The sequence below is a fragment of the Leucopleurus acutus genome (assembly GCF_964270905.1).
Source record: "Leucopleurus acutus genome assembly, chromosome: 12".
Taxonomy (NCBI): domain Eukaryota; kingdom Metazoa; phylum Chordata; class Mammalia; order Artiodactyla; family Delphinidae; genus Leucopleurus; species Leucopleurus acutus.
Window position 1 is genome coordinate 20,951,185 of NC_139154.1, and position 12,172 is coordinate 20,963,356.

Sequence of the window (12,172 nt, forward strand, 5' to 3'; positions counted from 1 at the left end):
GCTGCTTCCCACTAGCTACCTATTTTACATTTGGTAGTGTATATATGTCCATGCCACTCTCTCACTTCGTCCCAGCTTACCCTTCCCTCTCTCTGTGTCCTCAAGTCCATTCCCTATGTCTGCATCTTTATTCCTTTCCTGCCCCTAGGTTCTTCAAAACCATTTATTTTAAGATTCCATATATTTGTGTTAGCATACGGTATTTGTTTTTCTCTTTCTGACTTACTTCACTCTGTATGACAGACTCTAGGTCCATCCACCTCACTACAAATAACTCAATTTCGTTTCTTTTTATGGCTGAGTAATATTCCATTGTATATATGCGCCACGTCTTCTTTATCCATTCATCTGTCGACGGACACTGAGGTTGCTTCCATGTCCTGGCTATTGTAAATAGAGCTGCAATGAACATTGTGGTACATGACTCTTTCTGAATTATGGTTTTCTCAGGGTATGTGCCCAGTAGTGGGATTGCTGGGTCGTATGGCAGTTCTATTTTTAGTTTTTTAAGGAACCTCCATACTGTTCTCCATAGTGGCTGTATCAGTTTACATTCCCACCAACAGTGCAAGAGGCGTCCCTTTTAGAAGAAACCAGTCTTATGTTTAATTACTGGTGAGAACGTCATCAGCTGAGGAAGGGGCTCCATACACTCATCTGCTAACGTCCCTAAAAGGGCAGAGGCTTCCTAGTCGGAGGTGGAAGATGACCCAGAAATGACCATCTACTGCCTGCAGAGCCAGGAAGGGGGCGGTTCTCAAGACAACAGGTGAGTGGGGAACCCAGAGGGCCCTTGTCTCCCCGGTTACTGAACCAGTCTCTGCAGATAAATGGCTCTGAACGTGGCTCCACCATGGAGACAGGGAAGCCCGTTCTCTTTCGAAACAGAACCAGGTCCCCCCCACCTCATGCCTTGCTTTTTTGTCATCCCTTTACATCTGGGAAGGATAGAGGGTCTCTGCAGGAGTGAAACATGAGCCAATTTCCCACAGAACAGAAAGTTTAATATATTCTAATTTAAAACTTATTTCAACCCCCCCCCCCGGGCTTCCCTGGTGTGGTGGCGCAGTGGTTAAGAATCCGCCTGCCAATGCAGGGGACACGGGTTCAAGCCCTGGTCCGGGAAGATCCCACATGCCGTGGAGAAACTAAGCCTGTGCACCACAACTACTGAGCCTGCACTCTAGAGCCCGCAAGCCACAACTACTGAGCCCGCCCGCCACAACTACGGAAGCCCGCGCACCTAGTGCCCGTGCTCCTTCAACAAGAGACGCCACCGCAATGAGAAGCCCGCGCACCACAACAAAGAGTAGGCCCCGCTTGCCGCAACTAGAGAAAGCCTGCGCGCAGCAACGAAAACCCAACGCAGCCAAAAATAAATAAAAATAAAATAAATTTATATTTTTAAAAACCCCATATTAATACTTAAATATTGTGAGTGATAATGAAATTAAGAATATTGTCCAATAATTTCAAGCAATATATATAGGAAATATTTACAAACTATCTTTTAAAAAGCAAAGTTAAAGAGACAATTACCTGACTTCCAAACTGTGAGCCAGTGTATAGGAAGCGCTGTATATAGTAAAATATTAGCCAGGCTAATGAGATAATCATCATGGTGATGAAGGCGATGGCCACAAACACCACGGACTGACCGCTGATGAACTCCTGTACGTGCCGGGTGCCGAGCCCTATGGTCATTGTGACCGGAATGTCTTTCTGCACCAGATCCACAATTTCTCTTCCTTTGGGGTAGCTAACCATAATGACTACTATACTTCCTGTTCCTGCAGGAAAGAACAAAGGAACAAATATGAAGAACACAAAATAAAGACACAGAGAAAGTATGGCTCCATGCACATACAACCAAAACTGTGATAAAATGGATAACTTTCTAGGAAAACTCAAGTTACCAACACTGGTCTCCAAGGAGAAAACACTGATTGCATAAGAAACAGAATAAATCACTAAGAACTACCCCCTAGAAAGCAAGAGCCGTCCCCACTCCCCCCACCCCGTTCAGTTTCACAGGTGAGTTCTACCCCCAAACCTTTAAAGAGCAAGTAACATTAATGACCTTTAAAGTGCTCCACAGCAGATTGAAAAAAGTAAAAAGAAGCCTTAAAATTATTTCTAAGGTAACAGAACCAAGCATGGTAGCAAAAAACCAACATAAGAACCATACAGACCAATTTCAACTTGTGACTATTAATACGAATGCCTAAGCACACCCACTAACTCAGGGAGGCAGTCGGAGAAGTTCCACTGTGCTCGATATTATTTCATCTTGTTCTGAGGACACCAGCAGACATAAGACAAAAAAATAAGAGAAATAAAAAAGGGATAAAATGGCCAATTTTACATGAATCTATAAATTAATTTTTAAAATTATCAATGGGATTTTAAAAACCTTAAAAATTCTGCTTCTAAAGCTCATTTAGGGGAAAAATAATAAAGAACAATCAGGAAAACTTTGTAAACAGTAAAACCTGGACTAGCCTTTGTTGTCAAAGTAATTAGAACAGTGTGGTAGTAGCATATGAAGACAACCAGAATGGTGCAGAATAAGAAGCCCAGAAACTAGACCCAAATACATAAAAGAATTCAGTAAACGATATAAGTGGAATTTCAAATCAATGGGGTAAAATGGATTATTTTTTAAAAAAACAGTGTGGGTGCCACTGAGTATCACCTGAGGCTAAAAAAGCTGCATCCCTTCTTTGCAACCTAAGCCAAAATAAATTCTAACCAAATCCAAGATTTAAATATATAAAAAAGAGAAAACATAAAAGAGCCAGAAGAAACATGGGAATTAAAAAATAAGTAATATTGGGGCTTCCCTGGTGGCGCAGTGGTGGAGAGTCCGCCTGCCGACGCAGGGGACACGGGTTCGTGCCCCGGTCCGGGAAGATCCCACATGCCGCGGAGCGGCTGGGCCCGTGAGCCATGGCCGCTGGGCCTGCGCGTCCGGAGCCTGTCATTCCGCAGCGGGAGAGGCCACGGCAGTGAGAGGCCCGCGTACCGCAAAAAAAAAAAAAAAAAAAGTAATATTGAAGGAAAACCTTTCCAAGTGTGAAAAAATCACCTTGAAACGTCTTAAAAAAAAAGATTTGAGCAACTAACCAATTATATAAAAACAAAAATTTTCTGCACTGGCTAAAAGAGAGGAAAATCAAGGACTCAAGATCAAAAGAGCAACTGGTCAATGGGGAAAAAATACATGGAGCGTAACAAAGACTAAAAGCCGATTTCCTATAAGAAAAAGAGCAACAGAAAGGAAATTAAGTCAGTTTGCAGAAAACACAAATGGGTTTAAAAAAAAACAGCATCTTTAGTGACATATAATTCACATGCCATAAAATTCATTCTTTTAAATAAGTGTACAATTCAATGGTTTTTAGTATATTCACAAAGGCTGCGCAACCATCACCACTACCTAATTCCATAACATTTCCATCACCCCCAAAAGGAATCCAGTACGTATTAGCGATCACTGCCCCCAGAAAGCATTTAAACATATGAAAAGTCATGGTACAAATGAAAACACACCTAGAAGATTGGCAAACATCAAAAAGTCTGATACGCCCTATCAGCAAGAGCAAGTATAAACGGGCACTCTTCCTGGGGGAGTGAATTATTACAGCCTGGCGTGGAGAGCAACAGCTACCAAAAGTCTTTCAAGGCACATGTTCCCCTGACCCGGCAATTCCAGATCCAAGAAACTAGTTCCCAAGGTATACTTATGTATGTACACAGGAGGAATCCATAAAGATATTTATTGCCAGTGTTTTTTCTAAAATTTTGCTATCACAGCCTAAATGTACATCAGTGGGACTTCCCTGGTGGTGCAGTGGTTAAGAACCCGTCTGCCAATGCAGGGGACACGGGTTCAAGCTCTGGTCCAGGAAGATCCCACATGCCGCGGAGCAACTAAGCCCGTGCGCCACAACTACTGAGCCTGCGCTCTAGAGCCCGCGAGCCACAACTGCTGAAGCCCGAGTGCCTAGAGCCCGTGCTCCGCAACAAGAGAAGCCACTGCAATGAGAAACCGTGCACTGCAATGAAGAGTAGCCCCCGCTCGCCGCAACTAGAGAAAGGCTGCTCGCGGCAACGAAGACCCAATGCAGCCAAAAATAAATAAATTTATTTATTTATTAAAAAAATAAAAATATAAATGTCCATCAATAATAGTTATGTAACTTACAGTACGTGTACACAGTCTGAGGCAGCAGCTCTGTTAATAGTGACGGTAGTCAAGACACAAGAGGAAAAAAGCCGCACGTAAAACTGTGTGGACAAGAGGTCTACGTGGCGGTATCAGTACAGATCCCCCTGAAGGCTACCCCAGAGATTGGTGACCCTGACTGCCTCCGGGCGGGGGGAGAGCTGGACACAGGAAAAATTCTCTATCAGGTGTACGTATTACCTATTCAAAAACTAACTTACAAAGTACATTTAAAGACTGTTCTCTGGCATTACAGTGAAACCACATTCTCACACTATTTTATTATAGAGAGAAATTTAATCTGTAGCAAATCCGCCCTGGGCCGTGGGGATTTAGTTACTGAAAACCCAGAAGGGCACCCTTCTCAGGTGGCTGCTGTCTGGAGGCCGATCCTATGACCCAGCCCTAAAAGTGCTCCTTGGCAAGTAACCCGGTTGTCTGAGCACTCACACAATCTACTACATCATCACTGGGGAGACTTAATAAGGAGCAAGGCATTTCCTGCGTTCAGGGAACTAAACATCTCCTAGCTGAGAAAGACAAATACAGAAACAATTAGGATACTTATACCACTTATGGTTATGTGGTGCTTTATACGCTGAAAGCCCTTTTCATAAATTAAGAAAAGTTTCCTTTCGTGGAAAATTTCAAGCACGTGCTAAAGTAGAAAGGAGAGTATAATGAACCCCAGGTACCTGTCTCTCTTTTATACAGAAAACAAAATGTTGCTATGCTACAGTTACAGTTACGGTTTCTGGTACTGATGATAGAATGACCTTTGTGTGTTAACGGGGAAAACCAACTCTGAAGCACTTTCACTCTGTCTCACACTTGAGGCAGAAAGAGTCGAGTAATCATTTTACAGACGAGGGCTAAATACACTACCATGTGTAAAGTAGCTAGCTAGTGGGAACCTGCTGTGCAGCACAGGGAGCTCAGCTCGGTGCTCTGTGATGACCTAGATGGGTGGGATGGGGGGAGGGAGGTCCAAGAGGGAGGGGTATATGTATACACAGAGCTGATTCACTTCATCGTACAGCAGAAACTAACACAACACTGTTAAGCAATTATACTCCAATTAAAAAAAAAAAAAAGAGTTGCTCAATGTCACACACCACCTGGAAAAGCCAGTTCCAGGGCCTGAAGCCCCAGCTCCTACATGTGCCTCTGCCCTGCCTCCTCATTCGGGGGGACTCAGGCTCCAGGGCCAGCCAGGCTCACATCTCCCTCAGACAACCACTGCCTGGGTGCTCTGAAAGTATTTGTTCAGCTGTAAAATGGGGATGAGAATTTTTCTATTTGGGGCTGTCGCTTATCTAACGAGAACCTGGAATAACAGAAAACTGCGGAAATGAACTGATCATTTTGTCTGGGCTGGGAGGGAACTTTTTCCCGGGGAAGTCAGTGCATCTTGACGGACTGGAAAAGTTCCCCAAGCAAAAGAAGGGAGATTTCTGGGCTGTGAAACCATCATATAAGAGCATATTTGGAATGGTGACTGGCCCAGTTCGGTTAGTGACTGAATACACATAAATGTATCCTGCTTATCTCATTACCCCAGTGGCTCATGTAGAACCTGGCACGTAGTAACTATTTAATAAATATTTGTTGTCTAAATGAGTGAGAGATGGGGGATGAGCTGAGAACACCCGAAACCTCAAGGCAGGGGCTGCAGACAAGCAGTGATTATCAGGACAGCTGGGACGGAAAACACCTCCAGTATCAATCTGAAATTTTTCACCTAGGAAACTCTTAGTTCATTAAGTTACAAGAAATTGGAAAAAAAAAAATACTGAGTGCTAAATTTTGCTACACTCTAATTATAGCAGCCAGATTGCTTCTGGGAACTACTTTAGATTTAAAAATTCAGAATGAAGACTTCTTCGATCCCGGGATTGGCTCTTCTGGGGCACGTGTGGGAGGAACTGGAGGCCGGGCAGTTGAGTAAACATGCACTAGCTCAGGGTCACTGGGCGCACAACCCCAAGGGGTGCCGAGCACAGGCCCCGCGTCTGGCCCTGCCCTCCCCTCCGGATGTACCTAGGGCCAGTCCTAGAGAGCCCTAGTGGCGCGAGAGCGCAAGTCACGGCTGATTGCCAAAGCAAACGTTTCGCCTGTGCCTTCTCCAGACACAGACGCGCAGAGTCTTGGGACACGGGGAGAAAAAGCCCTTTGAATGTGTTTCTTCCCCAGGCCTCAGTGCTACCAAGCACACTTGACCGAAAAAGGTCACCTTGTGCAATGCCCGCCCTTCCCCAAAAGAACCTACAGACCTCACCGCTAAACTCCTTGAAGGCAGTCTGTTGGATTTCTGTCTTACACATCGGCGTCGCATAAGGTCTCAAACAGAGCACACCATCATAAACCTACTATAACAGTTCCCCTTACCACCCTGTCAAAAACAAACAAAAAATGTAAAAAGAAAATCTGTTTTGGTCAATAGCTTCAACATTCTGGAGGGTCACCTTTGAGTCTAGTGTACCATTCCTCCTCCCTAGGAAACTATTTAAAGTAGATTTCAACACTCTCTTGAAGGAGATGGGAACTGCTAAAATATTTAAAGTAGTGGCTTAGATTTCTGTTCTAGATGCAGGCACCGAGAAATACATTTTAAATCTCCTAGAGAATCCCATGACCTTTCAGGTTTTCTTTTTTCCAATAACTTAACTTCCATATTCTCTCCATCCCTCCCGCCCCCCCTCCCCAAACCTGGAGAATTCCTGGTCAAATCTTTTAAGATGCAGCAATGCCTCTGAAGTACACCTCTTTCTACCCTCCTGCTAGAATGTCTTCCTGGGCCCCGCCCCCTCACTAGACAAGGACTACAGTTCTTATTTATTAGTTTTTGCGCTCAGCATCACACAGTGATGGCCCAACAGAAGGGTTTCTGTACAAATGAATCAACCTGAAAAACTGGTTTATCTTCTGGTATTATCCTTGAACTGACCCAATAAGGAGAATTATCAGAGACTCCCTCTGCAGGGGAAACAGTACACCAAATATGAACGGAAACGTCTCCAAAATGTGAAGCCGTCACACGAACAGAAATGTCTTTCTGGTGGGCTAGGATGAGTTTTGCTTTGCATAACCCGGCCTGCTCAAGGATATTCTGCATTTGCTGAGTACAGCACTCAACAATCTTCCTGCGATCTCCTTGCAGCTTTCCAGAACGCCTCACTTTGTCGCCTCAGGCCTGCAGTCCTTTCCGAGGCCACTCTCTTCACCCACAAGGTTCTACAGCCCCGCTCCACCCAGCGTACCAGACACACACTCAGATGCCTTCATCAGCTTGAGCTGTGCTTCAGCACTCCATCTGGCTGGGAACTGAGTTAATCCCACCTGCTAGGAGGCTGGGAGGTACCATCTCTTCCTAGGGCACCGAAACACATTCTACTCTCAAATCTAAACATTCAAGGTCATCGAGCTTCATTCACTCATAAGAGACTACTTACCGTGCTCTGCAAACAAAACGCACATCTTTCCTGAGGTAAGGATTTCGCATCACCTGGGTCATCTCCCTCCACCCCAACTCCGGCCCCTTCCCCAAACACACCTCTAAGCCCTGCCGGTACTTGGCACTCAGTAAACTGCTGACAGAACTAGAGGGCCAGTCTAAACAGCCACTCAAGATGTCAGCTAAAGGATCAGCCTGCTGTTAACTAACAATCACCACATCGAGGCCGACCCTCTCCAAAAGCTTTCATTTCAATGGTCTGACTTACATCAATTTTTACTTTTCTTGGTCAAACTGACTTCTAATCATCTTTGCACTATCTCTGCATCGGATGCCCTTCCTTTATGCTTTCTAAGTACCTGTGCATATAATTCTGTCGAGGTCCAAACCACATTGCCTGGAAAGGTCTGTTTATCGCTCCCACTAGGCTGGGAATTCCTCAAAGTCCCGGCACACTTCTTAGGCGTTTCTATCCCCAGGCAGGCACCATACTTGGCCCAGACCCGCCGCTGTATATCCATCTGCCGAAGTAAAGGGAACCAACCTTGGGCATTAGGGTAACGGTCCTTACAGATGTCCTGACAGAATATTATCTTAAAGTCACGATTTATTTTAGAACCACAATAAAATACTGATTTAAATCCAAAATATCTTGTACTGGATTCTAGTAGTCAAGCAACAGGTCTAAGAAAAACTGGTGAAATTCTGAGACTTGGGAGGAGACTATCAGGATTGGAGTTTACAGGCAGCCACCTCGACCTATTCTGTGGAGCCCTGGCACAGAACCGCCGATCAGTGCTTTACACTGGCCCTGTCCACACTCTGACAAAACACGAGAAAGCAAAGTCTGAGCTGCCGTCAACGTTCTGTGTAACGTTTCAAATTCTAGTCCATCAAAGCTGTCTCCTCTTCTGACTTAATTCCACTCACTCCATTCTTAATTCTAGTCCATTCTCAAAACGCCATGAAACAGCTGTACCCTTGTCCCCTGTGGGGCCACCTTCTGAGAATGAGGGTCATGCCTTTCCATTTCTAGTGACCACTACAGTATAGTGGTCTTCTACACACTTCTACCTGGACTAGACACTGGTCTAAGTGGATTCCCTGTTTCCAGCGTCTCCTCTGTGTAACCCATTGGTCACACTACACCAAATTCACCTCCTTTTAAGTCAGTGGTTCAAAACATTGGATGCTACTGTCATCCCCTCTGCCCCCGGACATCTGGCAATATCTGGAGACATTTTTGGTTGTCGCAACTGGAATCTCGTGAGTAGAGGCCAGGAAAGGCCCCTGCAACAAAGAATGATCTGGCCATAGATTACCGTGTTACCATGGGCCAGGCATTTAAATTCTTTGGTCATCGGTTTCCTCATCTGTAAAACGGGGTTAAAGTACCCACCTCGAAGGGCTGTCAGGAGGAAGAAGCGGAGAATACCGACTCTGCACTGGGAACTTTCATACATTTAAAAAAAAATTCCTAATGCTGTTACTTTTGTCTTTTTTCTCAAACAGAATTATTCTCACAGTAAAAAGGCTAGAATAGACACTGATAATGGCAACAGAAGCTCACCGGAAGAAGATGTAAAATAAATACCAATTCGGTGTTTTCTGGGCCTGGAGAGATTATATGTCAATAATGAGTGGAAGCTCTTTCCCAGGGCATTCTGGGCCTGGGTGTTTTCTGGGCCTGGAGAGATTATATGTCAATAATGAGTGGAAGCTCTTTCCCAGGGCATTCTGGGCCTGGGTGTTTTCTGGGCCTGGAGAGATTATATGTCAATAATGAGTGGAAGCAAGGTTACTGAACCATGGTTAGAACAAGTGTAATTAGCCTGGAAGGACGTGAATGTCACTACCAAAAAATGCAGTAAACAGATTTAGAAAACCGTAGGCTGATGGGTCTGCCATGGAAAAGAAAAAGTCCCCATTACGATATCACTGAGAAGGGACTGCAAGGACCCAGCACCAGAGAACCCTCACACACTGCCCTCTTTTCTTTGGCAGGTGCCTGTCCACAGGATGCATCTGGAACGCTGTGTGAACTCTGACAGAACTTCTCACGAGAGGTTGGTAGAGACGTGACTTGGGTACAGTGACAACTGGAATAATTGCACCAAAGGTGGTGCATCGCCCAGTGCCACCACGGGGACATCTGCTCCCGTTTCCTCCCCAAACCCACTTCCTCTCTGTTGCAACGGAGGAATTTCCCCTCTCCTATCTGAGGACAACCCCTCCACGAGTATCCTGGACCCAGCCGCTGTCCTTCTCAAAAACCTGACTCTTTCTGTTACCTCTTCTCCAACCTACACCTCTACCAGATCACCCCATCCAACTTCAATATGCCTGGCTGCCATCCAGCCCACCCTTCCCTGCCCTACGGGTTTCCACCCACTTTTTAGCACCTCCCCAGCCCTTGCCGTCAACATCTTGAAAGCGTGGTTCTAACAGTCTCACTTCCTCACGTCTCAACAGAATTCTGTTCCCTCGTTCTGCTAAAGTAGGCCAAATGCAAAGTCACTCTCCTGTCCTCATTGTACAGGTATTCTGAACTTGCATTCAAGAAGCCAAAACAGAACAAAAACCAAAAGCACAGGAAAAAGGATGTCTGACTTGCAGCAGCAGCAGAAACTCTCTAAAGAGATTTTAATCCCAGTAAGTTCAGAATAAGTCGTGTTCTTTGAAGGCCTTCCGACTCTGCCGTGTATTGGTAGACTATCACTTGGAATTCAGTTCTAAGGATGATAACCTTGCAAAATGCACCTTTTAAACTTTCATGACTGCTTGACGATGCAACCCGTTGCCCCAGAGAACAGTGTGTGGGAAGGGTCACCCGGCAAAGAGTAAAATTTCTTTTTTTTTTTGGCCAAGCCATGTGTCTTGTGGGATCCTGGTTTCCTGACTAGGGATCGAACCCGTGCCCTCTACAGCGGAAGGGCAGAGTCTTAACCACTGGACCACGAGGGAAGTCCCAAGAGCAAGATCTTTTCCTGCATGATCACAACTTTAAAATTTTCAACTAAACTCAAGTGTCAAGCGATCTGATTGGCAGTTGAGCCAGTATTATAACCTTCTATTTAGCAAGTGAGAAAACATACCCCAACTTAAGGCCAGGTTTTCTGACTCAGTTGAATCCAGACTGTCCCACTCAAAAGTTCAGAATATTGACATGTTTCATGAAAGTGAAGACACCAGAGTGTCACCAAGCCACCACCTTACATGGTGAAGGGAGAGCCAGACCCTGGAATGCCCTGGGAAAGAGCTTCCACTCCTGCGCCACCTGACTTTGGGGAACGCCGAATGGCAAGGATCCATGATTAGGAATCATGAGACTTTCCGCCGGCGAAAACCACAATCCTCCTCCTGCGGGTTTTAATTTCTTCCGTTCTCCCCATCACCCTCCTGCACAGCGCACCTCCCTCCACTTGGAAGGGCCCAGGGAGACGATCTAATCTTGTCCTTAGGCTCGCCTCCCTCCTAAGAGCCCCCGGGGATCACACCGAGCCAACCTAGCGCTTCCCTCGTAGTTCCCTTCGGCCAGAGCCCATCGCCGCCGCCCCTCGCGGTCGGCCGGGACCGCGGCGCACGGACGCCCCGCCAGTCCCCGCGCCCCGGCGGCTCACCCGCGTGGGACATAGGCGCGGTGAGGTTCCCGTGGCGCTCCTCGTTGTACAGGACCACGGCCGAGGCGTTCCGCCGAGCCGCCGCCAACACCTTGTCCTTGAAGGTGCAGCCCCCGCGCGCCACCAGCGCGACCCAGGGCGCGGCTCCCCGGCCGCCGGGCACGAGGAAGCGCGTGCGGGGCGCGCAGCCCTCGGGGTCGCGGTCCTCGGCGCGCGGGACGCCCACCAGGCCCCGCGCGCCCTCCTTGGGTGAGCTCTCGCCGAAGCGGCCGCTCTCCGAGACGCTCCGCACGCTCCGGTTGGTCTGCGGGTCCACGTACTCGGTGCTCACCACGGCCGAGTACCACTCGAGCGCCCGGCCCCGGGCCCCGGGCGCACACAGGGCCAGCGCTAGCAGCGCCAGCGCGCCGCGGGCCCCGCTGCGGGCCTCCGGCCGCCGCCGCCGCCACGCCATGGCCCCGCCGCCGGGCTGACCGGGAGAGGGCCGGGCGGGAGCCGAAGGGCGCTGGCGTGCCAGGCCGCCGAAAAGCGCAGACAAATCGACACCAGCTGCCGAGCCCGGGAAGACACAGTCCCGGTGTCGGGAGGGGCCGCGGCGCACGCGCACCTGAAGGAGCGGCGGGCGGGGCGGGGCGGGGCCGGAGGGCGGGGCCGTGGCGCACGCGCACCTGGCGGGGCGGCGGGGGAGCGGCCTCGGCTGGCCACGCCCCCCGCGCAGAGCCCGGCGCCACGCATGCGGGCTCGGGACCACCGAGTGCTTTATGGAGTGTCGCCAGATTCCTGCGGCCCGGTGGTCCCGGGGCCCCAGGACCCTGCGGGCCGAGGCGGGGGTATGGGAAGTGACAGCCCGAGAAACTGGAAACTTCTCCG

General features: G+C 48.0%; 1 protein-coding gene across 2 annotated transcripts in view; it reads right to left on the bottom strand.

Moving 5' to 3' along the window:
• Positions 1-11,864, bottom strand: part of RNF149 (ring finger protein 149) — a 28,543-nt gene extending 16,679 nt beyond the window's left edge. For both annotated transcript variants that reach the window (XM_082851766.1, XM_082851765.1), the window contains exons 1-2: positions 11,303-11,864; positions 1,540-1,790 (exon numbers count right to left, since the gene is read on the bottom strand). In XM_082851766.1, coding sequence (XP_082707892.1) covers positions 1,540-1,790; positions 11,303-11,756 — 705 coding nt within the window. In that variant the 5' untranslated portion in view covers positions 11,757-11,864. The remainder of the gene's footprint in view (positions 1-1,539; positions 1,791-11,302) is intronic.
• Between the last annotated feature and the right edge of the window lie 308 nt (positions 11,865-12,172).